The following is a 24,803-nucleotide window of genomic DNA, read 5'->3' as shown; positions in this document are numbered from 1 at the left end:
CCTGGGCAGCATTTTCCCCCCAGCCCCCTGTCAGGGTGCCTCATCCTTCCAGCTTCACCAGGGTCCCAGCCCCACTCCACCAGCACTGGAGGGGCAGCAATGCTGCAGGGTCCGGGAGGGAGCTCAGCCAGGGGAGCCCCTGTGAAGCACCTCCTCCTCTGGCTGTGCCTGCTCCCTGGGCTCGGCAGGGTGCGGATAACGTGGGGCAGCCTTCGAGGTTGTGTGATGCTGGCGCGGGGCTCGCGGGTGCTGCAGAGACCCTGGGGAAGGTTCCCCTGGCAGCTGCTCTCTGCAGTACCTCCGTGTCCTTCTCCGGCGACAGGGTTCTTTTGTCACTGGACTCCGCGTCCTCCCTGCAGGCACTGAGGAAATCGATCGGAGCAGCGCAGGACCGGGCTGTGCCTCGGGAGCCAGGCAGCAGCTACCAGGGAAACCCCTGTGTAGGAGGGGAGCGCCCCGGCCTCGCCGTCCTTGGCTGGATGAAGTGGATGCTGTTGCCATGGTGACTGTGAGGAGAAACGGGGTCTGGTGTTTTCCTCACGTACGAGGATGCCAGGCTGGGATCGGGAGGATGCTGGGCGGGATGAGAAGCAGCCTTCCCCGGGTTCTCCCTGCACGTGTCTGGTCACAGCCTGGCTCTGCTGAGCCCAAGGACCAACCTGTGTGTCCTGCACCCTTCCCGGGTGGTGCTGCAGCCCCAGACCGGGGTGTCCCCACCCCGGTTCCCCTGTCCTGCTGCAGGGTGGGACCTGGGTGTCTGCATTAGCATTGCCCTTGGGAGGCTGAGCTCTGGCTGCACTGAAAGGGTCTTAAGGATCAGGGCTTCCCCCCATGTGCCTCTGAATGTCCCAGCTCCTGCTGCAGAGGCTCTGCCAGGCAGGGATAGCAACTGAGATTACAAATGGGGCTACTCCTAAAATGAAGGAAGGCAAAAGGGACACACAAAACCTCAAGGTAGAGGAGCATTTGACAGTCGAGTCTTCCCTTGCGTGGAGCCCGCCAAGGGTGAGTACCACTGATTTGGATTAAGTTAACATGTGACAATTTTAGCGCTGCATCTCTAGTGTGTCTCATGTAAACAGCCTCTGCAGTGCAGGATATTGTAACCAGGGCTCTCCAGTGCCTGGTTCAAGTGGGGAGGGTTTGCAGATGTGAGAGCAGCATTACGTCATGTTTCCAAGGCTGGCAGTGGTGTTACTGGTGCATTTGGGTCTGGAATGGGAGGGCTGGGGTTAAACTGCCACCATGGCCAACCCCCTGTGGGCAGTGCACCCTGCAGCATCCCCCTAGCCAGTGACCACGGAGGGTGGGATGTCCCGAGACATCCCTGGCTGGGGCACAGAAACTCCTCCTAACAAGCTGCCAAGGAAAGTCAGGGTTTGCCCTGAATTCCAGCCCTGTGGAGCTGGCTTTCTTGGCCACTGCTCCTGCAGGGGACTTCCTAGGGAAAGGCAGTGCCGAAGAAGGTTGGGAAATGAGAGCTGGAATTGGGAAGTACCCAGAAAAAGTTGATTCTCAATGACTAAAGGCCAGGGAATAGGTTATGTGTCCACCTGGCACTCCCATCACATTCAGGCTTTTGCTGCTTGTATGTGTTGCCACTTTTCCACACTGGCTTTGCTTTTCCAAACCTGCTGGTCCTGCTTCTGTCAGCCCTGCACGTTTCCTTGCTGAGATGATTGTCCCTTTGACTTCCAGGGTGTCCATCAAACTGCGGAGCTGACAGGCTTTTTGAGAGGCAGGAATGTTGCTGTGTCTGCTAGCGGATGGTTTTAGAGTCACACCGCGACTCGGCATTTGCTTTTAAGAGTATCGCAGTATCTCTACAGAACACAGGATGTGTTCTCTGCGAGGTGGGTGGAAGAAGGGTGTAGGCAGGTTTGCCGAGCAGCTTTGTTCAGCAGCAAGCCACCGCTGCCCTCTAGTGTCCTGCGGAAGGGAACAATACCCAGCAGGTACCGCTTTTACCTGGCTTAAAATGGGCTGCTTGATAAACTGGTGCTTTTTTCACCTGGCTCGATGTGCAAAGCAACCAGCACAGCACATGAGCTAACCTAGCAAGGAATAGCTCACTTTTAAAGCTAGAGGTTACTGAGTATCCCAGCCTGGTTTGGGTTGAAGGGACCTTAAAGCTCATCCAGCTCCAACCCCTGTCACGGGCAGGGACACCTTCCACTAGAGCAGCTTGCTCCAAGCCCCTGTGTCCAACCTGGCCTTGAACACTGCCAGGGATGGGGCAGCCACAGCTTCTCTGGGCACCCTGTGCCAGCGCCTCAGCACCCTCCCAGGGAAGAGCTTCTGCCTAAGAGCTCATCTCAGTCTCCCCTCTGGCAGGTTAAAGCCATTCCCCTTGGCCTGGCCCTACAGGCCCTTGTCCCAAGCCCCTCTCCAGGTTTCCTGCAGCCCCTTTAGGCACTGCAGCTGCTCTCAGGTCTCCCCTTCAGGAGCCTTCTCTTGTCCAGGCTGACCCAGCCCAGCTCTTTAGAGGGCAGGGTTGTTTTTTTAGCTATATCCACTTTGCCTGTCTGCATCTCAGATGTGCCTTGTGACACTCCCACCGTAATGACTAATGTCTTTGTTCCCTATTTCTCCTCTCCTGCACACATGCACACATACACACGCACACACCCCACCAGTGCTGGCATGGCTGAGAAGTCCTGGCCAGCTGCAGGATCACGGCATCCCTCCAGACTTCCAGGGTCCAGCTCCCACCCAAGACCTCAGCGTGGCTGCACAATCTAATGAGTAAACAGGAAGATTTGACTAGCGAACAGTGCTGGGGGTAAACCAGCGCAGTGGCTCCTACTCCTGTGTGCAGGGCTCAGGGTGAGGAATGCTCTGATGCTGCCATGAACATGGGATGCAAGTAACAGGGGAAAGTGGCTGATGGTCAGTGTCAGGCTCTAGTACTGAAAGGAAGAGTCTGGAGTTAGTTTGGACATCAATTATTGCACTTCAAACTCTATGGACTATATTCTAAGAATTCTAGTAGTGGTTTTCTGTGATTTACTGAGGCTATTAAAGGAACTTTACCTATTTAAACCCCTTTTTTCTAATGCTTGGTTTTAGAAAGTGATATTTTTACTGTTGAGCTTTGAAACAAAGGGGAGTTAGCCAGAGAGCTGCTACGTGCTCAGTGTCTGCCCAAAGATGGGGCAGGAGGGGATCATTCTTCTCTCTCTGGAGGACACAACCTACTAAACCACAAGAAAAAAGGGACAATAAAATCCCAAAGCTGCTCCCCACAGATGAAGGAAAAATTGTACAGGAATCATTAAAAAGAGAACAAACTCTCCAAGCAGACCAGACTGGGATTGGATTAAAAAAAGTGTATTGGATGGCCAATACAAAATCATAAACATGAAGGTATTAAAAAAAATAGCCATTGAGTATACAGCAAATACTACAGGAAAGCAAAGAAATGGTACAGAAAGGCAGACATCTACAGCAGCCCTCAAAATAGTCTACATGAGAATCAGAAAACAATATACAGGTTTGGTTTGGTTTCCCCCAAAGGGCTGAGGGAAGCTGTCACTTACCAGCTTGACTATGACACTACAAGGATACACAATGTCCCGAGTTGAAAATCACAGGATAGGTAAGAAAACGTAGCATTAGAATGTGAAAAAGTGCAATACAGATTGTACACTGAAATGAATGGGGTTTTTTTTCCTTTTTTTTTTTTTTTTTGTTTAACCTTAAAAAACCAACTTTGAACAGTTGTTTTAGCATTAAAAATATTCCCCCTCCCCAAATTCAATGACAATATTAACATTCATGGTGTTATACAGAAGGAATATTCACAAAGACCCACCAGCTAAGAACACTGTGTATGTAGGATGGCATTTCTTTGGGTAGAGGTAAAAAATAAGCAAACATTCCCCCTTTCCCCCCCTCCTTTCAGGACAAGGTGTGGATTTGAGCATTTAAATACATATTCTATAGCTTATTTTGCTCTGAGTTGTATTGATTGAAAGTTCCAACCATCATTTTCCAGGTGGCCCATGGTGCTCTGATTCATTTCCTTTCCTCCCTCCTCAATAAAGAAACCCAGCAAATGTGCTAGAAGTGATGCCACAATTTGTCCAGGAACAGAAAGGATGTAAAAGTACAACACAAGCCCTGCTGCTCTCTGGGAGGATTCCTTGGCTCTCCCTTCTGCTGCCAGGGACTGTGAAAACAGGCCCAGAGCTTTAGTCAGGTGGATGAAAGGACACAAATGAAGCAAAGTTCTTGGGTTTTAAATCTAAGCAGATGACTGCCTTTCCTCTTCCTGCTCTAACAGGTGCAGACATCCAGCAGAGACGCTGTGGACTACAGCAGCACCTCTCACCTGGAATGCCTGTTACCTGCGTGTCCCAGCTCCCACATCTGACTGCTCAGGAGGAGCAGGTTCTCCATCTGAATCATCAGTAAGTTCTGAGCTTCCTTTCAGTGAAATGGCACACAAGTTCCTCAGGCAGCTGAGTGCAGTTTCTTTTTTACCTAAAATCATCATAGAATACAATAGTTTGGGTTGGAAGGGACCTTCAAAGCTCATCCAGTTCCAACCTCTCTGCAATAAGCAGGGACACCTTCCACTAGAGCAGGTTGCTCAGAACCACATGCAGCTTGGCCTTCAGTGTCTGCGGGGATGGGGCAGCCACAGCTTCTCTGGGCAACCTGCTACAGACTTTCCAGAGACAACTTCTTGGGCTGAAAGGGACCTCAAAGCTCATCCAGCTCCAACGCCTGCCATGGGCAGGGACACCTTCCACTGGAGCAGCTTGCTCCAAGCCCCTGTGTCCAACCCTGGCCTTGTTAAAATGACCAAAATACAGTCCCTCTTTTCAAGCCAGGGAGAAAAGAAAACCCCTTTTTCCTCCCCTCACACAGGAGTTCCCTTTTATCTTCCCTTCCTTTCCAGACAGCTCTGTGCCCAGCACCCCCGTCACTAACACCGGTTTTCATCTCAACTGGTTTCAAAAGCCTAAAACCAATACATTTTTGCCTTTCTTCTGTCTCTGAGGAATCCTTAAGGGAAGGACTCTTGTTTAAATGGCCTGGGCCAGAACTTCAACTGGGTGGCACTGGGAACATCTGCAGCGTTCTCAGAAGTACGATACGGTGTAGTGCTGATGAGAACAGGTCCCCATAGCCCAAACCTAAGCACCACCAGTGAGGAGCTGCTGCCTCCCTGCTCAGTGAGCTCCATCTGCACTTCAGAGCTTCATGAGGTGAACTTTCCACTACCACCAACAAAACAGAGCCAAAGCAAGCTGTAGTGTCATCTGAACACAAGGATTTACCTTACTTTACAGGAGGAATTAGGATTTTTAACGTTTCTCAATGAGACTCTCACTGCAAGTCAGTAACCAGGGACACAGTATGCTGAAGGTCCAAGGAAGGACGTTACAGAAGATGCTTTCATTTTCTTCAGTCTTTCGGGTCCATGGGGAAAGACAGGAAACCAACAATACTGAAACCTCCCCCTGGATCCCCTCCCCTTCCCCAGCTATATTTCCCCCACTCAAAATATTGAAACGGCACAAAAAAGCGACAAACAAGCCTTTTAAATTACATTTCAATTCAAACAGAGCGGGAATCTCACAGTGATGAGAGGAGAAAGTCAGGCTTTTAATAATTATAATATAAAAATAATAAAAAAAGCTTACAAAGAGCAGTGCAGCATCCCAAAAGGCCATGGATTAACTGCCAGAAGGGGACGTCGGAATACGCAGGGTAAAAAACAAAACAGAACAACCCACACTGGCAATGAATTTCCATACACAATAGAACAAGCAGTCAAACTTCAGTCTAGGCTGTGGAAAACAACAGTTTCTCCTTTTTCTTCTTCTTCCTTTTTTTTTCTTTTTTATTACAATTTTTTTTTTCCTTTTTATAAAAAAAGTTAAAATAAAAACACAAATAAAATTGTACATAAATGCCAATGTCCAACACTGAAAAGGCAGGGCAATCACACCACTGAGACAAAACCTGACCAGAAATAAAACAACCCTCAAGTCCACTTTCTTTCCTTTAGTCTGGATGCTGGATCTGAGCCTGCTGCATCCCACCCTGCACGGTCTCAGCAGGTCACTGGAATTCAACTTGGCAAAGACTTCACTGCAGGACGATGACAAGAAGGGTCATCTCTTTTTGACCAGCTGTAGCACGAATGCTGGCTGGTTCCCGTTTCCATGTGCTGTCCCTCGTTCTCATTTTCCTCTATTTTTTTTTTCCCTTTTTTTTTTTTTCTCTTTTTTTCCTCTGTACAATTCCTTGTGTTCCAAGGCTGAGTCCCAAGACTTGTGACACTGTCTGGAGTCATGTCCCGGCGAGGGCGGTCATGCTGTAGTGATGGCATTAAGGTCCTTCATAAGTCCTTCCAGGTGGGCCATCTCTTTGGTCAGCTCATCCGGTTCATAGTTCTGTGGGAGATGGAAAGAGTGACTGAGAGGGCAACCTCTTGTCTTTGAAGAGGGACAGAGCAAGAAGTAACAAGGAACAGTCAGTGGTTCTGGAGCAGGTTGTGACCCTGACACATGAATAAGCAGGAGCAGATTTATTGACAGTTACAGGAATTAGTAACTTGAAACAAGTCTCTATTTTAAGCACAGTAGTGATTCATAGCTTCACTGACTTTTAAGGCTGTGACCATCTTATCTGTTTTCCTTGTATCAATTCCTGCTTTGAGATAACAGCTTCCTTTGAATCAAAGTAGGTATTTTAGAAACATCTTCCCAGCTTACTTGGAAAAAAGGTCAAAGGAATCACTTCAGGAGAACTGCTCTGAGAATCATTTTGCTTTGCTAAAATCCCACTCCATTTATAGCCTCAACTCTGTAGCTGCAGCTATACTGAACAGCTATCATCGTTACCGGTTGGACTTGATCATCTCAAAGGTCTTTTCCAACCTACACCAATCTATGACTCTATTCTGCCATCACTGCATGGATGTACAGAGATACCATGAACTGATTCACCTCAAAACCTTTCCTAAGCTGACCAAGTCTTTCCCAGTACTGTGTGGTTTTCAAGCCCTTACATTCTTGGAGCCTTTCTCCAAACCCTCTTTGCTCTCTCAGCACCGATTTCATAGGAGGCATCCAGGCTGCTCATGGTATTCCAATACCAGCTCTGCTAATGCCAGATCTAGAACCTGCTTCATAGTTTCTGCTCTATAGGTTTAAAGGCTGTTATTAGACCTTTGGCTAGAGTCTAATATTCAGGCTGCTGCTCAGCTGATTGCAGACTGTACTTATTAATGAAGACATTTATTAATGGCCATATCTCAGTATTACAAATTCGATGAATATACTAATGAGTATGTTTTTGGTACCAACTGAAGAAAAAGAATGAAGTAGGAATGACAACAAGACAGAAGGGCAAAAGCGCACCAAATCAAGGCTGCATACAGAAAGAAAAGCAAGAGGGTGACAAAAGGAAATGGCAATAAAGAAACAAGAAATAATAATAATGATCAGCATTTCCTGTGGCAGTAATGCAGTAACTTTTTGGCTTGCAATTTGAAAGGAAAACAGCTCTTCCAGCGCCTGATGCCCAACACATCTCCTTTTCTTAAAAGCTGCTTCCAAAGAAGCTCAGCAATTGGTTGCATTTTTCCCCCCAAACCAGAACACTCCTATATGAGTATCTAAACCCAGATTTGGGGTGATGGCTCATCACCCTGAGGTTGAAGCTCATTTTAGCACTAATGCTAACTCTTCCAACTGCAGTGACACTCTGGCTGCTCTGCAGCAGCGCAGCAACCTGCAGCTGCAGGACTTTCATAGGATCCAGACACAGTATGCTGGCAAACCTGAGTGAAATCACTGACATCTCAAAGCCAGCCTGAATACATCATCTTCAGCTGTACAGAGAGCAAAAGGCACTGCTGGAGGCCTTCAGCTCTGCAGACAAAGATGCTCTTTACATCAAGAGAAGCAGGCAAAACCAAGACATGCAGGGCACTATAGCTCCAGCATGGAAGCCCAAGTCATAAACCAAAGCTCCCTTAGGTGCTGAATACTGTGAAGAATGCAAAGACTAGGTACTGTGTAACTAGGAATGAAGGTATGCTCTTAAACTTTCAGATTTAGAAAGAACTTGAAAACTGAAGTGCTTATTCTCTGAATTTACTGCCTTGCACTATGTTTTTGGATATGGGTTAACCAGCACTTGGTGGAAGTCAGAAGACTTGTTATCCTTTTGACAGTCTCAGTGCAGACATCACTAAAGCTTCCAAGTGTCCCCTAAAGAGAGATTCACCACAGTTTGATCAGCACTGCCAAAGAAAGCCCCTGGCAGTGTTAAGAGTACCTACGCTTTCTGAGTCCTCAAGCATCCTGGTGGTCTCTTGCACATCAGGGGCACTGGGAACTACCACGGGCATAGGAGGTCGAGTTCTTCCTAAAGTCCCAATCGACGCAGTCTTCACCGAGTGAACTGGATGGGCAGGAGCTTAAAATGAAGTGTGACACAGTTATACCACAGTTATACCAGGTAACAAATTGCTTTGCCTATCCAGAAAGCTCTTGAAAGTAGGAGAATAAAAAGGATTCTATTAGAGGAAAATAAGCACTTCAAATTATGGAGTGCCGAGTCTGACATTTTGTCTCATTTATTGATGTAGATAAAAGGGCCTTGAAAGACAAAAATCACCCCAGCCTCTGGCATATTTCCGCTGATGTCCAACTCTCCCCCTCACCCTGTAGGAGCTTCTCTTCTTTCCTTAAAATCCCCTTTTTCTCTTTGTCTTGCCCGCTGTTCCCTGCTCACCTTGCTGTGTTAGCAGGGGCGTGCTGGGCAGCGCAGGGTCGTACGTGGAACCAGCAGGTGGAACGGCTGGCACTGCAAAGCTCTTCAGTGGGTGGGAAGGACGGACATGGGCCGTGGGCAGGTTCTGAGCCGAGTCCTCCTCTTGTGCATTAGCCAGGTAGGACCCTGTGGTGCTTTCCAGGTCCTGGTTGTCAGCACAGGTCTGGGATGAGGAAGCCGGCATGGTGTCTGTGCTGGGCGTGTTCCGAACGGATTCTACAACACACACAACATGGAGAGGTTTCCTTTCTTTAACAGAAATATTCTCTATGGGCAGATGAAACCAGGAGTGTCTGCAAGTACCTTTTCCAAGATCACTGCTAGCAGCTAAGAAGTGAATTCACAGATTAACCCTCTGTGTAGCAAATGACACCAATTCTGTGTAACTGCTCTGTTCTGAGGTGAACGACAATGACTGTCTAATAACAGAATAAGCTTGAGGACTGAATGATTCCATGGATATAACACCAAATCAAGATTTACACTGAAACAGCTACACGGAGTAAGACCTTGAATAAACAGCATGAAACACAAATCTTACTTTACCCTGGAGTATTTCACAGGATTGGCCTTCTTAAACAGGTATACATAATGTGTGCTGACAAGCCAAACTGTTCCTGAGATAAACCTGAAATCCCTTCACTTACTGAAAACCCTTTACTTGCTGCCTTTATTTGCTTGTTTTCATCAGGCTCCACTCTGCTGAATCTACTGATCTAAGAAAACAGTGAGATGGTGCCTTGAATTGAGGGCATCGTGATCCTACCTGGACCACATGCAGGGAACGATCTGGACTCTGAGAGGCTGCCACTTCAGGAATACAAAGAGAACAAGGGAAACCTCCAACTTACCATCTGCCTGGGTATTTGCAGCCTCCTGAATGGCTTCCATAAGGAAACAAGTTGTTGGCTGCGGCACCTTAGTTAAAATGTAACCTTAAACTAGAGAAGCTCAGAATTCACTTCATCTCATGACGTTACTTACGTGCAACTTAGAAGTACCCTTGCACTGGAGACATTACAAGAACTATAGCAAATGCCTGGGCTTCAGGCCTGAAAATCCTGCATAGGAATCAATACAATTCTCTGTGTGCTTCAGGAAGATCAATCAAAGTCAGCTCTCAGAGCAAAGGCTGGATTTTTGTCCTCCCTTGGTTTTACATGGAACTAATTGGGATAAAAGTTGTTGTATTAAGTAGATTAAATTAGATTTAATCTGATGTTTCAGACTCCATGGCTGAAGGCTCTAGAATAAGGAATCTTCCTACTTGAAGCTGCATATAAAACATTAAGCTTCCTTTTCCAAGGACATAATCTGATCTACACCAGAAACTGTTCACAGAAAACCCTGCCAAGGGTTTGGTCTGCACTTAAAGCCATCACTTTGCCCCTCAGGGCACACCACAACAGAGATCAACCAAGTGAAGTACCAGGCTTTGATTTCCACTCATTGTTCCATTACAAGCAAAATCTATCTGCTCATTAATGTCTCACCTGTGGAATTGGCCCTGTCTGAATGGGACATGGATGTGCCAATCGGCCACGGGTTGACCTGGTGATGGAGATAGCTGCGAGTTGGAGAAGCGAGGCTGCCGGAGTGGAAATGATGGTGAGGGTTATCGAGTGAATGGATGGGATGAGCACTAATCACAGCTGTGAATGAATACAAGACAGAAAAATGCTTAACATACAGACAAGCATGCACATGTACTGAAACACACCACATCCCTCCCATCCCCACCAAGCCACTGAGCAGGGGAGGCAGACTGACAGCGAGTAAATCTCAGCAGGTCCACAGTGACACCAAGATGATGTATTTCAATCCCAATTTTCCAACTCTGCTCCAGCACTTCAGCTCCCTCCCTGCTAAATCCCATAATGGCAGCAGCTCTGGATTCCAAAGCAGAATCTGGAGGAAAACCTGCTCCTGTGAAAAGCCACATCCTCAGGAAGTTCACCCTAAGCCAGCTTAACCTGCTGGGCTTTGCCAGTAATTCACTGGGTTATCAGACCTACATTACATATATCTTTACAGGCCAACTTGTACCACCTGCTCCTAATGAAGATCGTGATGAGCTGTTTCGAGGAAGAGAAAAGTTCGCATGAAGAGCTAAAATGTGATGTGGTAAGAAAAAACCAGCCCTTTGCTTCTTAGTATCCTTTCAGATTTTTGTATTCCAGTTGTCAAAGGAGGAGCTAACCAGGCACACACCATTACTGTGAATTACACTAAAATTGAATACAGTAAATTACCGTTATTTAGGATTTAAGAGGTAAATAACTACGTTTGAATAGTGGGAGGCAAAAAAAGTCCATAGGAAAGTCTCTGCAGGCACAGCCTTTAACATACGAAATGGTCCTGCCTTCTGCTTGCTGAGAAAGGCCCTCACATACCAGTGAGAGTTTTCTGTGGAGCTTCTGCAAAAAGGCATCTACACAGATATTATATCGACCTTTCCACGTACTATAAGATGGAAATCTACAGCTGGAAGCCCTCAGAGCTTTTGTGACCAGGATAAAAACCTCAAACACAGTCACAAACCCAATCTTCAGCCCTCAGGCACCAGAAGACCTTACGCATCCTTCCTGACATTTAGTGCATCATCCTAACCTGTCACAGCAAGCCACCTATGTCTGCTTCTGGTTTGCTCCTTCTGGACAAGGCAAGATCTAATAAAGAGGGGGAAAACAGAGCGGCTTTCCAAGCAAAGGCAGCAGGGCTGGTATCACAATGAGAAATCAAAGCTGGGGTTTGTGCTGCAAAGAAAAGGTCATACCCACAACTCGATCTGCAGCATTACCACATCAGCTTGAGTACAAGCAAAAGGTAGAACGGCAATATACCACCTCCCTAAAATAACTATCACCACTCTATCACCTCTGTCAACTGTGTATCTTTTCACCCTAGGTGGGACTGAGCATGGAAGATGCTGAGTATCTTTCTCACTGAATAACGCAGCACCAGGAGTACTTTGCTACGCTGTTTCCATGGAGCACTTGGCACCTTTCAGCACCAGCTCCTGTATGGGTCTATCTGATGCTCTGTGTATCCAGTGTTGCATCCCTTTGAGAGAAGAAACACTTAGAGGAGTGCAAGGTAAGACCTATTGCAATCTGAACTTGTTATGGGGTCACAAAAGCCTGAATTCAACATGTTTCAGCACCCGGCATAGGACAAGAAACCACCAGAATCCAGTAGCTGCAATGCCCTTTGTTAGATACCCATATTTGACAGAAGACAAACTTTCAAGAAACTAATTAGAATATACAGATTATCAGTGTAAAACTGCATCCTTCACTCCTTCCTCACACATTTAAAACCTGGAGAAAACAACTCTTTACTTATAGTAAAACTAAGAATAAAAATACTACTCTTGTAAAAAGGTTGGAAAATAAGGAAACAGTCACAGATTCACAAAGTGAGCTAAGGACACTTAAGAGGCATCAGGACACTTGGAAAAACACAAAGAGGCCCCATAAACCAAGCGCTCACTTCAGGTAAATAAAGCAAAAAATAAAGCTGAAACATGCTGGACTAGTGTGAAATCATTCCACTTAACACAAAGGTCAGGGTAGCAATCACCTGGCTCCAGGGTTGACCACGACCATGGTGCTCAGGGAAGTCTAAGCTCAGACTAGATAAGCACACAGTGATTTTGCCTCATCATTCTGTCTCTGCATATTAACTCGGGTACATTTTACCTGTGTTCTGCCGTCAGGGTTCCCAGCTGTTTGGAGGTTTTGCCAAGTCTTTTTCCATCTCAGAGTCATCATTGGAAAAGTAGATACACTGTTTGATTCTAGTAATTAAAATCTATTTCTACTGCCTCAACAATATTTCAGTTCAGCACTTTTGCTCGAATCATCATTAAGTGATAAGGAAACGCACAGATAAGAAATAAAACCCCAGATATCATAGAATCATAGAATAGTTCAGGTTGGAAAGGACCTTAAGATCATCCAGTTCCAACCCCCCTGCCACAGGCAGGGACACCTCCCACTAAACCATGGCACCCAAGGCTCTGTCCAACCTGGCCTTGAACACTACATATCCTCCTCATTTAAGAGTATGCTCTGCCAGACTCACAAAATCTCAGCCTCTATCAGTGCTCTAGCCATGTTCTAATCAATTTGATAACAGACACATCATGGAGCAAAGCTAAAGTACATACTGCAGGCTTTTGGTAGTCTTTCCAAGAGATGAGCATGTTACTCCTTCATAGAATCATAGGATAAATCATAGAATGAATCAGAAGGGTTTGGGTTGTTCCAACCCCCTGCCACGGGCGGGGACACCTTCCACTAGAGCAGGTTGCTCCAGGCCCCTGTGTCCAACCTGGCCTTGAACACTGCTAGAGCCGTTCCTTCTGCTTGGCAAATTAGGGGACAAGCTCCCAAGCGGGGATATCTTGCACTGAAACATGCAGTGATCTATCCAATTCTCTCTTCCTAATTCACTACTTCAGCATAATTTCTGAAGCTGCTCCTGAGCCACTATGAGAAGATAGATTCTCAGAGGATAGATTCACAGATGGAGAATAGTAAGCAGGAGATTCTTCAGGTATCCCTGTTTAATCGATCGTCTTTCTCAGTGACACAGGCTCTCCCTAAACTCCACCTGCAGTCACCACTGCTGGAGACTGGGACAGCTGGACACATTCCTAACTCTTCCCCCACTTTTGCAGCACACCTGCCTTTGCTCAAATACACCTAATCCAGTTTTTCCTCTTAAGGGTACCTTCTTTGAACTGCTCCACTGCAGATACAACAGAATTACTTAGGAGCAGTAAGTAGAAAGGCAGTATGTGAGTGTGTGTCTGCGCATATGGTATCAACACGGTTGTTTGGGTGCTCCCCATTTCAAGCCAGCTAGTAGGTGGGCTGTTGACTTACGTTGAGGTGGTTGAGAATCAAAAGGCATCATCATCTTGGGCCTCATCCCCCTTCTTCCTGCCAGTGTGGACATGCTATCCTCTGACTCATGCCCTGAAGGAAAAACACTGAAGGTTATTTACCACTGCAGCAAGACTTCTGTGGTACCGTACCAGACTGTTTCAATCCTCCTCTCTTTATTTCTGGGCTGTCCTCTTTGTAAGCAGTTCTGTGACTCATAACTGATAAAAACAGCTCTTTCATCCTTCACTAAAAGGTGGAGAAGAGGACAGTTAGGGTAAAGATTATTAGGCACTGGAGAAACTCTCTGGGCCATACTGCAAAACCAAACCTCAGGCAGTGCAGCTATGGGGAATGAGCTTGCAGTGCAAAGAGTCACATGTTGGGTAAGCCAAGTTAACCATTCCCCAAGTGAAAACTCACCCGCACCTCAAGAGTCAAGCTGGTTAAAGCACCAAAACCTGATTGTGTGTTTGACCACTGAGAGAACGTCACATGTGTCTCAACTACTTAACATGAAACACTTGTTAGATGACTACTATTTGGTATTTACCAAGGGACAGTCATGATTTAACTCTTGGGCACTCAACATTCACACTAGGAGTATGATCTATCCTTTTCAGAGAGTCCTATAAACTAGGCACAAACCCAATTCACTACTTGGAAACAAGAGTAATTTGTCAGTAAAGTGATTTCACCAGATACAGTTAATTTTAAACCTCACCTCTGTAGGAATTCCGCCGCTGGTGGATATTGCTGTCCATGGAATTATCAACTGGGGTGATGTCTTGGGAGTTGCGAGGGATTGGGGTATCGGTCATGATTGGATTGGGATCTGGAGATTTATCAATGGGTTTCAGCTCCAGCCTTTCGTGATGGATCCAAAGGTCAGGAGGTTTGACATCTTTGGAGTTTCCTTTGTACTTGTGGGACCCATTCACTGATTTGCAGGCAGCTCGTTTCCTTGGGAAGGGAAACAAAAGGAATGTTCTTAGACAGAGGCTTCCTTTCACTTGTTGGAAAAGGCAAATTTGCAATGTGATTTCCCTCAGATCTTGCATCCAGCTGAGCAGGAGCTGCCCACTGGGCAGGAAGCTTTGAATTTTACATATAAGCACATCTGACACCTCAAAGCATATTCTACAACTCTGGTGCCAGGAAATTTGTCTCAAATGCTACACTCGCTGCAGAATTGTGCTCTGCAGTCCGAGCCTTCACCAACAAAGTAAAGTTTCCAGTACTTGTGCTTATTAAGAGAATATTCTAAACAGGAAGCGTACATCCATCATGCTGTGCCCATACTCCAGGGTGCACAACCAACCTCAAACAATAGCTGTGGGAAGAGTGTGCGAAGAGCTGATTACCCCAAATGGGATGGTTAACTTTGAAGATTAATGACAAGAACGTTCATTTCACTGCTGCTCAGGACAGACACATCTGACTGAGGAGCTTTTCATCGCTGCTAAAGACAGGCAGCAGCAAACTGTGAGGCAGACATGAGACTGGGTTGGATGGGGCTTGGAGCACTCTGCTCTAGTGGAAGCTGTCCCCGCCCGTGGCAGGGGGTTGGAACCGCATCAGCTTTAAGGTCCCTTCAAGCCAAACCAGTCTGGGATTCTGTGATTCTATTTGACATGCTGTGCAGAGTCCAGCACTTTCCTTCACACCCCGCTTGCTTTGGACCCTGGCAGTGATGCAGGAAGGCATCCCTTCTGGGTAGCACGTTTCCTAGAACTGGTTAAGATAGGACTAAATACAATCTTGAAAGCCATCAGTGAGCAGAGCCTCTGGTGAGGTGATTTGCAGCCAGACGTGCTCCTGGCACCCTGCTTTAGGCACTGCAACTATAACAGATGAGAAGGCTATTCACTGGTTGTGGGTTGCTGCATGTGAGAGAGGTGGCATTTAGGACTGGAGAAACAAAGGCAAGAGTTCACAGGGTTATTTCTGCTCTTTGAAAACAAAATGCCATGAATTTTGCCCTCTCCCACGCATATCCCCCAGTTGCTCAACCACCACTCACATATCCTTGCTCTTCTCTCTGGAAGGACTTGCATTTTTGCAGGAGGGTTCACCTTCAGCAAAGGAAGTGGAGGTTATCCTCCAAGCCTGGCTTTTCATCACTTTCTTAAACCTTTCTTTTGCATTACAGAGTCTTTTCAAACTAAACCAAAAAAGCTTTCAGCTCTCTTCAGTTCTTTTGAAAGAACAGGCCGGAGCAACCTCGTCAGGAGCCTATACATGGAAGTGTTGCTGCTGTAGTTTGAATTCAGATGCTCTACATGAGGGAAGAACTCAGATATCCATCTATATTTTGGATTTTGGAGCACTTTTCTAAGGAGTCCAGCACCAGACTCCAATTCCACTCCAGCATCTATCTAAAAACTGGGTATTATCCTGCTCGTAAAGCAACTCCACACCATGAAGTACCTGCTAAGAACAGAAGTGAGAATCTGCCTGTTGAGCTCACAGCTCTAAACAGAAGGACTGGCTAGTGTCTGGAAGCACTACTTTAACCCTCCTCAGAGAGGGGCAGTTGCAGGTATATGGGAAGGCATTGCCCCAGCTTGCCTTTAAACTCTTGCTGGTTTGTAAACTCTGCAACACTGATTAGGGAATACAGAACATCACCATCACCACCACAGGCAGGACAACTGTCCCAGTGCCACCCTGACAGCTTACTTCTTTTGGTGAGAAGTTGTACGACGGGTGCAGAAGACGGCGACTATCACCACAATCACAATGGTGATCACTCCAACAGACACTATGATTACAAGGAGCATGTTGCTGTCCAAGGGAGAGGTTGGGCTTCCGTGGGGACTGTTGCTGCCTGGAAGAGTTTGAGACAAGAGAAAGGCGTTATTTTTCATGTAGAAAAAAATCCTCATCAAAAGCCAGCAGAGCCCAGCAAAGACTTCTAGAAGCTGCGTGGAGACCCCAGAGCAGCTTTCAGTATCTGCAGGGAGCCTTCAAGGATGCCAGAAAGGGACTCTTCACCGCGGACTGTAGTGACAGGACAAGGGGTGATGGGTTTAAATTTAAACAGGGGGAAGCTCAGCTTAGGTACAAGGAAGTTCTTTCCTGTGAGGATGGTGAGGCCCTGGCACAGGCTGCCCAAAGAAGTGTTAAATGCTACATCCCTGGCAGTGTTCAAGCTCAAGTTGGACGGGGCTTGGAGCAACCTGCCCTAGTGGAAGGTGTCCCTGCCCGTGGTAGGGGGTTGGAACTGGATGATCTTGAGGTCCTTTCCAACCCAAAGCATTCTATGATCAGAAATCCCAAGAACTGGTATTGGTGTTCTACAGTGGGCACCCTCCTCTGAAGGACTCACATTTCATGTAGCACTAACAAGCAATACCTTAGGGCAAGGCTTCCACAATGCAAAGTGCTGATCAGGAGAAGGATTAAGATGACTTTTTTTCCTTCCTCCTATGTTCTTCCTGAATTAATTTTACACTTGTGCACTCCAGCAGCTATTTAAAACCAAACTGGGAACACGATCTGGTTATCGTGCTTCAGGCTGAAATGTACATGCATGCAACAATATTTTTTTCCACATACCCCACACAGCAGGCAAGAGCCCTATGACAGAAGTAGGAAATGATGTCTTGAGTGGGAACAACTATCACCACAGACAGAAAAAGTTCCTCGAACAGACGTAATGAGTACTTTCAGGAGGATATGGCATCACTTGGTGAAACACCAAAAGATACTGTGTTTAGATTGAAGAACAGCACTTACCACCCAGCGGCGGTTTGTAATCTGGTCCTATGTCCACAGGGCGGCTTCCTTTCCCTGCAGACCCTGAAGCTGAAAAGGGGATGCAGGGGGTAATTGTGTATACATATATATCCACACCCATACACATAAACACACACTTGAGCATCTCTAAGGTAGCTCTTTTCAAACTTCCTCCTTCTCCCTCCCCTACAGCAGGATTTGCCTTTGAGCAGCAGCTGTGCTCCTCCCTGAGAACCACTTCTTCCAAAGAGCTAGTTAATAACCAGTTTCCCACATTACTATTTTCCCAAGTAAGCTCAGGAGCCTCTCCTGTTACTCATTTTAAAAACATAATCAATATTATTTGCAGTAATACACAGGTTTTATTGAGGCAAGTGGCTTTGCCACACTTGTAGAGTTAATCATCTCGAGGCAGTAATTACATGGGAGTTTTTTTTCCCAATACCTAATTACAGAGTGTGGAAGACTGGAAATAAATGGAGGATCAAAACCAGGGGAAATCCATAAAAACTTGCTTTCAGCTTCTCCTCATTCTCTTCTGTTCATGTCACCTTCACCACAAGTGACAATGAGGCTTCACAAAACGGTTTTTGGTGAAACCGGGGAGAACAAATCTGTTTCTAAGCTTTAAGTTTAAAGGCTGATGCTGGAAGTAAACCCATCTGTACCCCAATAATTACAAACTGAAGCAAATTACACAGCCCCTCCTGAGCCCTGGCTACTGCTTGGGGGTTCCTCAGTGCAAGAGCTGACCTCCCTGCTGAGCTGCTGTCCTCTTAGTACTCTACCAGGTATCCCCCCTGCATAATTCAGCTCTAGATCACTTGCTGCTGCAAGTCATGAGTTTGCTTCTAGTGTTAAGACCTGCCCTGAGTTAGCAGAAAGCTGCCTACAGATAAAGATACACAAAGCCCTGGTTCTTCCACTTCTGTGTCGTCATTAAACTGCACTAAAGCAAAATGACCATGAATGGGGAAAATACTGCAGGAGGGAAAACTTGCGGTAAGATGGAGAGAAGGCATTCCTCTGGTTACAGGAATCCATAATCCTTTGGCCATTTTTACACTGTTACGCACAAAGTCCCCCCAAATCAGCAAATTTGGCACTTTCACAATGAGGAGAAGGAATTTTCTCAGTTAAAAATCCATCCTAGTCAGGAAGTGGTAAAGGATGTGTAACAAATGGAACCTGAAGCCAAAGCCTGTAACCTGCTCACTGTGAAATAAGGACAGCTGGGAAAACCAGCAAAAGGAACCAGCAGGAACACTGAGTAAGCCCTGAGAAGGGCAGTGAGAAAGAATCCTACAGAGAAGAGTTAGATGTAGTCTGTAATAAATTAAGACATACTGCAGGACAAATCTACACTGAAAAAGACAAACTGCACGTGCCAGAATGGAGAGGACGTTGCCTACTCTTCTTAAGTCCAGAACGAATCATTTTGCAGCAGCCATGAACTAATCTAAGTGAATTTTAAACAGCTTCTGTTGGAGGTATTTGTGCCTGCAGGACCAGATAATTTGCACTGAAAGGATGTGAAAATCAAACAACCCTAGATGGGTTCTCTGAATTGCTGAACCTGGAGCTAGGATTTCTTGGAGCACCAGAAAAGCTGTGGGAGAAGGGGGGGGCAATAAAACTGACAAAGGACAAACAGACACCCTATGCCATTCCAGTGCAGCAGCTGGAGCCTTAACATAGGCAAGACCGTGGCAAAGGTGGTTGATCAGAGATGGTGGCACACTTCACGCCCATCTTTCTGTTTTATTAGCACAGGTATTTTCAAACAAGTGAAATGTGAGCCCATGAACGTGGCTGGTAACAGCAGCTATGCTGGCACTCTGTATTTAGACTTCCATAAAACACTTCCCTGAGCACTGTGCAATGCTTGGTTAAAAATAGCATCCTAAAAAAAGCCACGTGGCACATAATAACGAGATTAACAACCAATTCACTGATAAGAATAAGAATCATAAGTGCAGAGTCATTATTCACAAGGGATATATCTCATGAGTACTGCAATGACCTGTGCTTGGCCAAGGAAATTCAATATCCTGATAAACACCACGACAGAAAATGAAAATCATTGCTCCTGAAGTTAACAGATGACCTAAAATAATGGAGGCGATAACAAGATACAGAGAGTCACCTGCACAGAGCAGCAGGGATCATGTAGTACACACGGGTGTAACACACTGAGTTGGTGCAGTGTATCATGGGGTCTGCACTCTCTGAACCGTCTATATCCTCATGCAGCCAGCTGCTGCTATTATATACCCCCATACGTGTGTGTATGGGTGACAAAGGACATAAACCATATTTAAATGATAAAAACACGGGAAGGCAGCAATAGGGAGGAAGGACTGTTCTGCAAACAGCTGTATTATCAAAGGCTGTTGGGAACAACCACATGTGGCAGCTCAGGGACGCCTGACACTGGCACTTACTGTGTGGTGTCAGCATCTGCACACCTCCAAAACCACAAAGGTAACTAAAGATACAAAGTCCAGGATTCAAACTAGGATGAAATTCAGATACCTGGAGTACTGTGTTCAGCTCTGGGACCCCCAGCATAAGAAGGATGTGGAGCTGCTGGAGTCCAGACGAGGCTACGGAGATGCTCAAGGGCTGGAGCAGCTCTGCTCTGGAGCCAGGCTGAGAGAGCTGGGCTGGGGCAGCCTGGAGAAGAGAAGGCTCCTGAAGGGGAGACCTTAGAGCAGCTCCAGGGCCTAAAGGGGCTGCAGGAAACCTGGAGAGGGGCTTTGGACAAGGGCCTGTAGGGACAGGCCAAGGGGAATGGCTTTAACCTGCCCGAGGGGAGACTGAGATGAGCTCTTAGGCAGAAGCTCTTCCCTGTGAGGGTGCTGAGGCGCTGGCACAGGGTGCCCAGAGAAGCTGTGGCTGCCCCATCCCTGGCAGTGTTCAAGGCCAGGTTGGACACAGGGGCTTGGAGCAAGCTGCTCTAGTGGAAGGTGTCCCTGCCTGTGGCAGGGGTTGGAACTGGATGAGCTTTGAGGTCCCTTCAACCCAAACCAGTCTGAGTCTATGATTAGGTACCCAACCAAGATGCTTCTCACTACCTAATTCCTGAAACCAGGGACCAGCAGTTTAGCATTTAAATTCTGGGGAGCTCAATACCAGCTCTGGGCTACAGAAGTGCAGGGAGAACAATGTAGCTTAATAAAGAAAAGTAAGGGAGAGAAAAAAAGGACAAACCACTAAGGCCAGAGTCAATCCCACTGCAGTTTTGTTTCTTCCCAGTCTCGAGTAACTTGCCTACTACTTCCTGAAAGACACAATCCTGCAATTCAGTGGTACTGTCACCAAACAGGCTCTTCTCTCCAGCTTGTCTTCTCCTTTTCTACATTTAATCTACTGCCAGGATCTATAATCCATGAGTTTTCTTCTAGGAATTCTGAAACAAAACTCTCATGGCTTTTAGGTAGAGTTTTCTGATTTATAAATGAATCAAATTGTTACTAGAATATGCTACTTTAGGATGGTAACGATGGATGACAAGTTTTAGTTATCTGCTGAAATAAGGTTAGAATAGCGCAGAATGGAAATAGCAGCTTCTACATAAAACCTTTTTATCTTCCCCTGTTCCCTTCCTCTTGCAGCTGAGCACTGCTGTTGACACCATGAGGGTCTCTTCCCCTGAGACACGTCTGAATCTCAGCTTGCAGCTCTGCTAGACAAAGCTGGATATGAATTTACCCCATTCTGCCCAATATGAGCATCACGTGGCACACAGAAGGTAAAAGCATATATAATAAATTACCTCTAAGCAACAAGTTGGAAAGCAAGTGAAAAAACCCCTCATGCTCAACCCCTTCAGGATCTATTTAATTGTGTGCCTGAGTGCCCGCCAATGTCCTTTTAAACTCATCCCTTTAGACTAATTCTTTCCCTTTTTATTGGGCTTGTAGGTTATTTGGAAGAAAGCAGCAATAGCTCTGGGACATCCACCTTATAATTCAATGTCATAAAGTCAAAGCTGCCATTTTTCAAGCTAGGGTTTTAAAACCTGAGGCTTTTAGTAGCTAATGCTGTGCTCTTCAGGAGCGCCTGGAGTCTGAATGAGCTGACAAGCAGAATGTCTCTTGCAAAAAACCTTCCTAGAGCAGGCATATTGCCTTTGTCATGAACAGAATTAGAGTTGAAGAGCTCACAGAACAGCTCTCATGCCAATTAGGGGACTGATCTTCCACCTCAATGTACTGAGATCTTGCCTCAGTGGTCGGAGAGCTGTCTGGAGTTTCACTTCATCCAAATGCCCTTTGACAGAACGATCCAGCTCTGGCACAGACTTGGTCCCTTCATGTGACATCTAACTGCAGGGATCACTTTATATCCCCACCACCCCAACCACAAACAGGACTTCCAGCTCTTCCACTATTGAAAGCACAACAGGAACTTGCTCATTTACAGTTAGAGCAGCAGACAGTTTCATTTACAACAAGCAACAACAGCACATAGACAGGGAAAACAAAACGTGTGAAGGCTGGAATAAAAAAGAAAGTGTGGCTGTTCATTTACCTTGATCATTAGGCATTTTATCTGAGGATTCAGCTAGTGGGACAAGCACAGGGAAGGAAAAAACAAGAGAGAGATCACAAGGCTTGAAGGAGTGAGAGACAGAAATCAAAGTTTCACATTGCTCAAGCAGACCAGCTGGAGCTCCCATTTCTGACCACCAGTGGTAAAGGTACACTTCAAGAAATCAACTCCTAACTTTTTACATTTCACCTCTCCTTCAAGTACTTTTTCCCAAGCAATGTGCATTTGTTCTGCCTCACTAGTTCTTGATTTAAGAGCTGCTCTATCTCATTATTCCCACTGTGACATCCAAGTCACCAGCACACAGCTGCACCGCTGGCTCCAGCTGGAGAGCCTGTGGCTTTGTACTGCTGCAGTGTGGCACACAAACCCCACAACCTTGAAACATCTAAAACCTGCTTTCCTAAAAACCACCTTTAGGACACTATAACCAGGTGACCTAAGTGCCCACCAGTAACTGAGAAACACTACAACGAACCAAGCAGCTGAGCAACATTTGCTTATCTATTAACTACATGCAAATAGAAAATTCCATTCAAGTCAAACTCCATTTGCTCTTCCTGCCTCTTCCAATTTAAATAGGCTACCCAAAGAAGTGGTGAATGCTCCATCCCTGGCAGTGCTCAAAGCCGGGTTGAACACAGTCTTGGGCCACACGGGCTAGAGTGAGGTGTCCCTGCCCATAGCAGAGGGTTGGAACTGGCTGAGCTTTAAGGCACTTTCCAACCCAAACCAGGCTATGATTCTATGAAATACAAAATTCACACTACCCTGATCTTAGAGGAGCTGCAATCAGGGAAAGCAGAGGAAGGTCCCGAGACCTCCATGATGATTTACCTTTGGGGGTCCTGAACTGAACTGCCTCAGACATTGGCCCCATGCCCTTGGAGTTGCGGGCCTGAATTTTGAAGTAATAGGGTGTGTCGAGGGTCAGCTCCTGTATCTGATGGGTCAGCCTGTTTCCCACGACGGGCTCGATAACCCAATCGTGTATTTCAGCGTTCACGTCCGTACTGTAGTAAATGATGTATCCTATTGAAAGGAAAAAGCAAAAGGATTTTATACATGAGAGAACAGGACAGTGGTAAGATCTCACAGAACATATTCTATTGACTTCTTGTTATACACAGCTAAACGATGATGGGATTTCTCTTACTTTTTCAGCGACTAAGAATGCATTCAAGTCTTAGCCAGCCAGCCCAGCTTAAGTTTTAAACTGTTCACAAGTCTGTGTTAAGAGGAAAAAAGCCATTGAAAAGTCAAAATTACTTCTGACCCCTGTTCACTGAATGTGGAGAAATTCTTCATTTCCATCTCTTTGCCTGTTCATAGACCAAATAATGTAAAATAACATAAAGCTGTTATTAAAGCATCCTCCAAGTATTAATATTTATAAAACCAGTTAACGTTAAAACAACAAAAGATTCTCACACACAGCTAAGGAGCATGTGCTCAATGGTTGATAATGGTTTTATTTTTCAGGGTCTAAATAAAGGTGACGATGATCAGAAAAGAACTGAAGTTACGTGCACATCACAGGCATGGAAAAAGGTATGAGAAGCTCTGTTACTGAATATGCTGCAATTACAAACCACTATGAAGTAAAAGCTTTATGACTTTTCTAATATAGGAAACACAGAGCCCCAGCATAAAATAAACACTTGCACCACTACAGGGCTGGGTCACCAGCTGCTTCCTTGTCCCACACTACCAGGCTGGAGTTACAGTAAGGAGAAGGCTTAATGTTTGCTACTTGTCCAGGTCACAAAGCAACACAGCTATAACTTGGCCAGGAAGGGGCAACATTTTATATATATATATATATATATATTTTTTTTTATGCATATATATACATATACACAGATACATATACACACACACAGATATCTATATATATAGTGACAGTTAAGAGCACTATCTATAGTATAGTGGCACAAGAATATCCACTTAAATCGTGACTCTACTAATTTGTCAGCAACTATAACAACACAAAAGCATCTGGAACACAGATGAGCACAGTTCAGCATTTCACATCCATTCCACACACATCAAAAGGAGATCAGAGCTGAAAAAAGACAAGTATTAAACAGACAGGCTCTCCAGGGCAGGGAATCCCATCATTGCTTTGTTTTTATGGTGGTGTTTAGTGTACAGAAAGGACTAAGCTGAGTTAATGAGTGATTGCAGCCCAGAACCCCTGTGGGCTGGGCTGCATCACCAGAGCGTGAGCAGCAGCTCAGGGAGGGGATTCTCCCCCTGCTGTGCTCTGGGGAGACCCCCCCTGCAGTCTTGATCCAGCTCTGGGGCAGCAGCACAAGAGGGACGTGGAGCTGCTGGAGCGAGGCCAGAGGAGGCCATGGAGATGCTGCGAGGGCTGGAGCAGCTCTGCTCTGGAGCCAGGCTGAGAGAGCTGGGCTGGGTCAGCCTGGAGAAGAGAAGGCTCCTGAAGGGGAGACCTGAGAGCAGCTCCAGTGCCTGAAGGGGCTGCAGGAAACCTGGAGAGGGGCTTGGGACAAGGGCCTGTAGGGACAGGCCAAGGGGAATGGCTTGAACCTGCCAGAGGGGAGACTGAGATGAGCTCTTAGGCAGAAGCACTTCCCTGTGAGGGTGCTGAGGCGCTGGCCCAGGGTGCCCAGAGAAGCTGTGGCTGCCCCATCCCTGGCAGTGTTCAAGGCCAGGTTGGACACAGGGGCTTGGAGCAAGCTGCTCTAGTGGAAGGGGTCCCTGCCCGTGGCAGGAGCTTCAAGGTCCTTTCGACCCAAACCAGGCTGGGATTCTGTGATTTCTGGCATGAGGAGCTGCCTCTCTCACTGC

The 24,803-nt window shown here is 46.3% G+C and overlaps 1 protein-coding gene across 1 annotated transcript in view; it reads right to left on the bottom strand.

The window, feature by feature from the left end:
* Window positions 1-5,811: 5,811 nt before the first annotated feature.
* The window catches only part of NEO1 (neogenin 1), a gene marked incomplete at its 5' end in the record, with an annotated part of 189,249 nt that continues 170,257 nt past the window's right edge, over window positions 5,812-24,803 (bottom strand). The window contains 10 exons of the mRNA XM_080626581.1: window positions 5,812-6,410; window positions 8,306-8,442; window positions 8,761-9,015; window positions 10,293-10,451; window positions 13,692-13,784; window positions 14,416-14,654; window positions 16,374-16,517; window positions 17,429-17,501; window positions 21,969-22,001; window positions 22,827-23,021. Coding sequence (XP_080482707.1) covers window positions 6,327-6,410; window positions 8,306-8,442; window positions 8,761-9,015; window positions 10,293-10,451; window positions 13,692-13,784; window positions 14,416-14,654; window positions 16,374-16,517; window positions 17,429-17,501; window positions 21,969-22,001; window positions 22,827-23,021 — 1,412 coding nt within the window. The 3' untranslated portion in view covers window positions 5,812-6,326. The remainder of the gene's footprint in view (window positions 6,411-8,305; window positions 8,443-8,760; window positions 9,016-10,292; window positions 10,452-13,691; window positions 13,785-14,415; window positions 14,655-16,373; window positions 16,518-17,428; window positions 17,502-21,968; window positions 22,002-22,826; window positions 23,022-24,803) is intronic.

The sequence above is a fragment of the Psittacula echo genome (genome assembly GCF_963264785.1).
Source record: "Psittacula echo genome assembly, chromosome: 10".
Classification (NCBI taxonomy): domain Eukaryota; kingdom Metazoa; phylum Chordata; class Aves; order Psittaciformes; family Psittacidae; genus Psittacula; species Psittacula echo.
The sequence above is the reverse complement of the archived record's forward strand: the minus strand, read 5'-3'. Positions and strand labels throughout refer to the sequence as shown.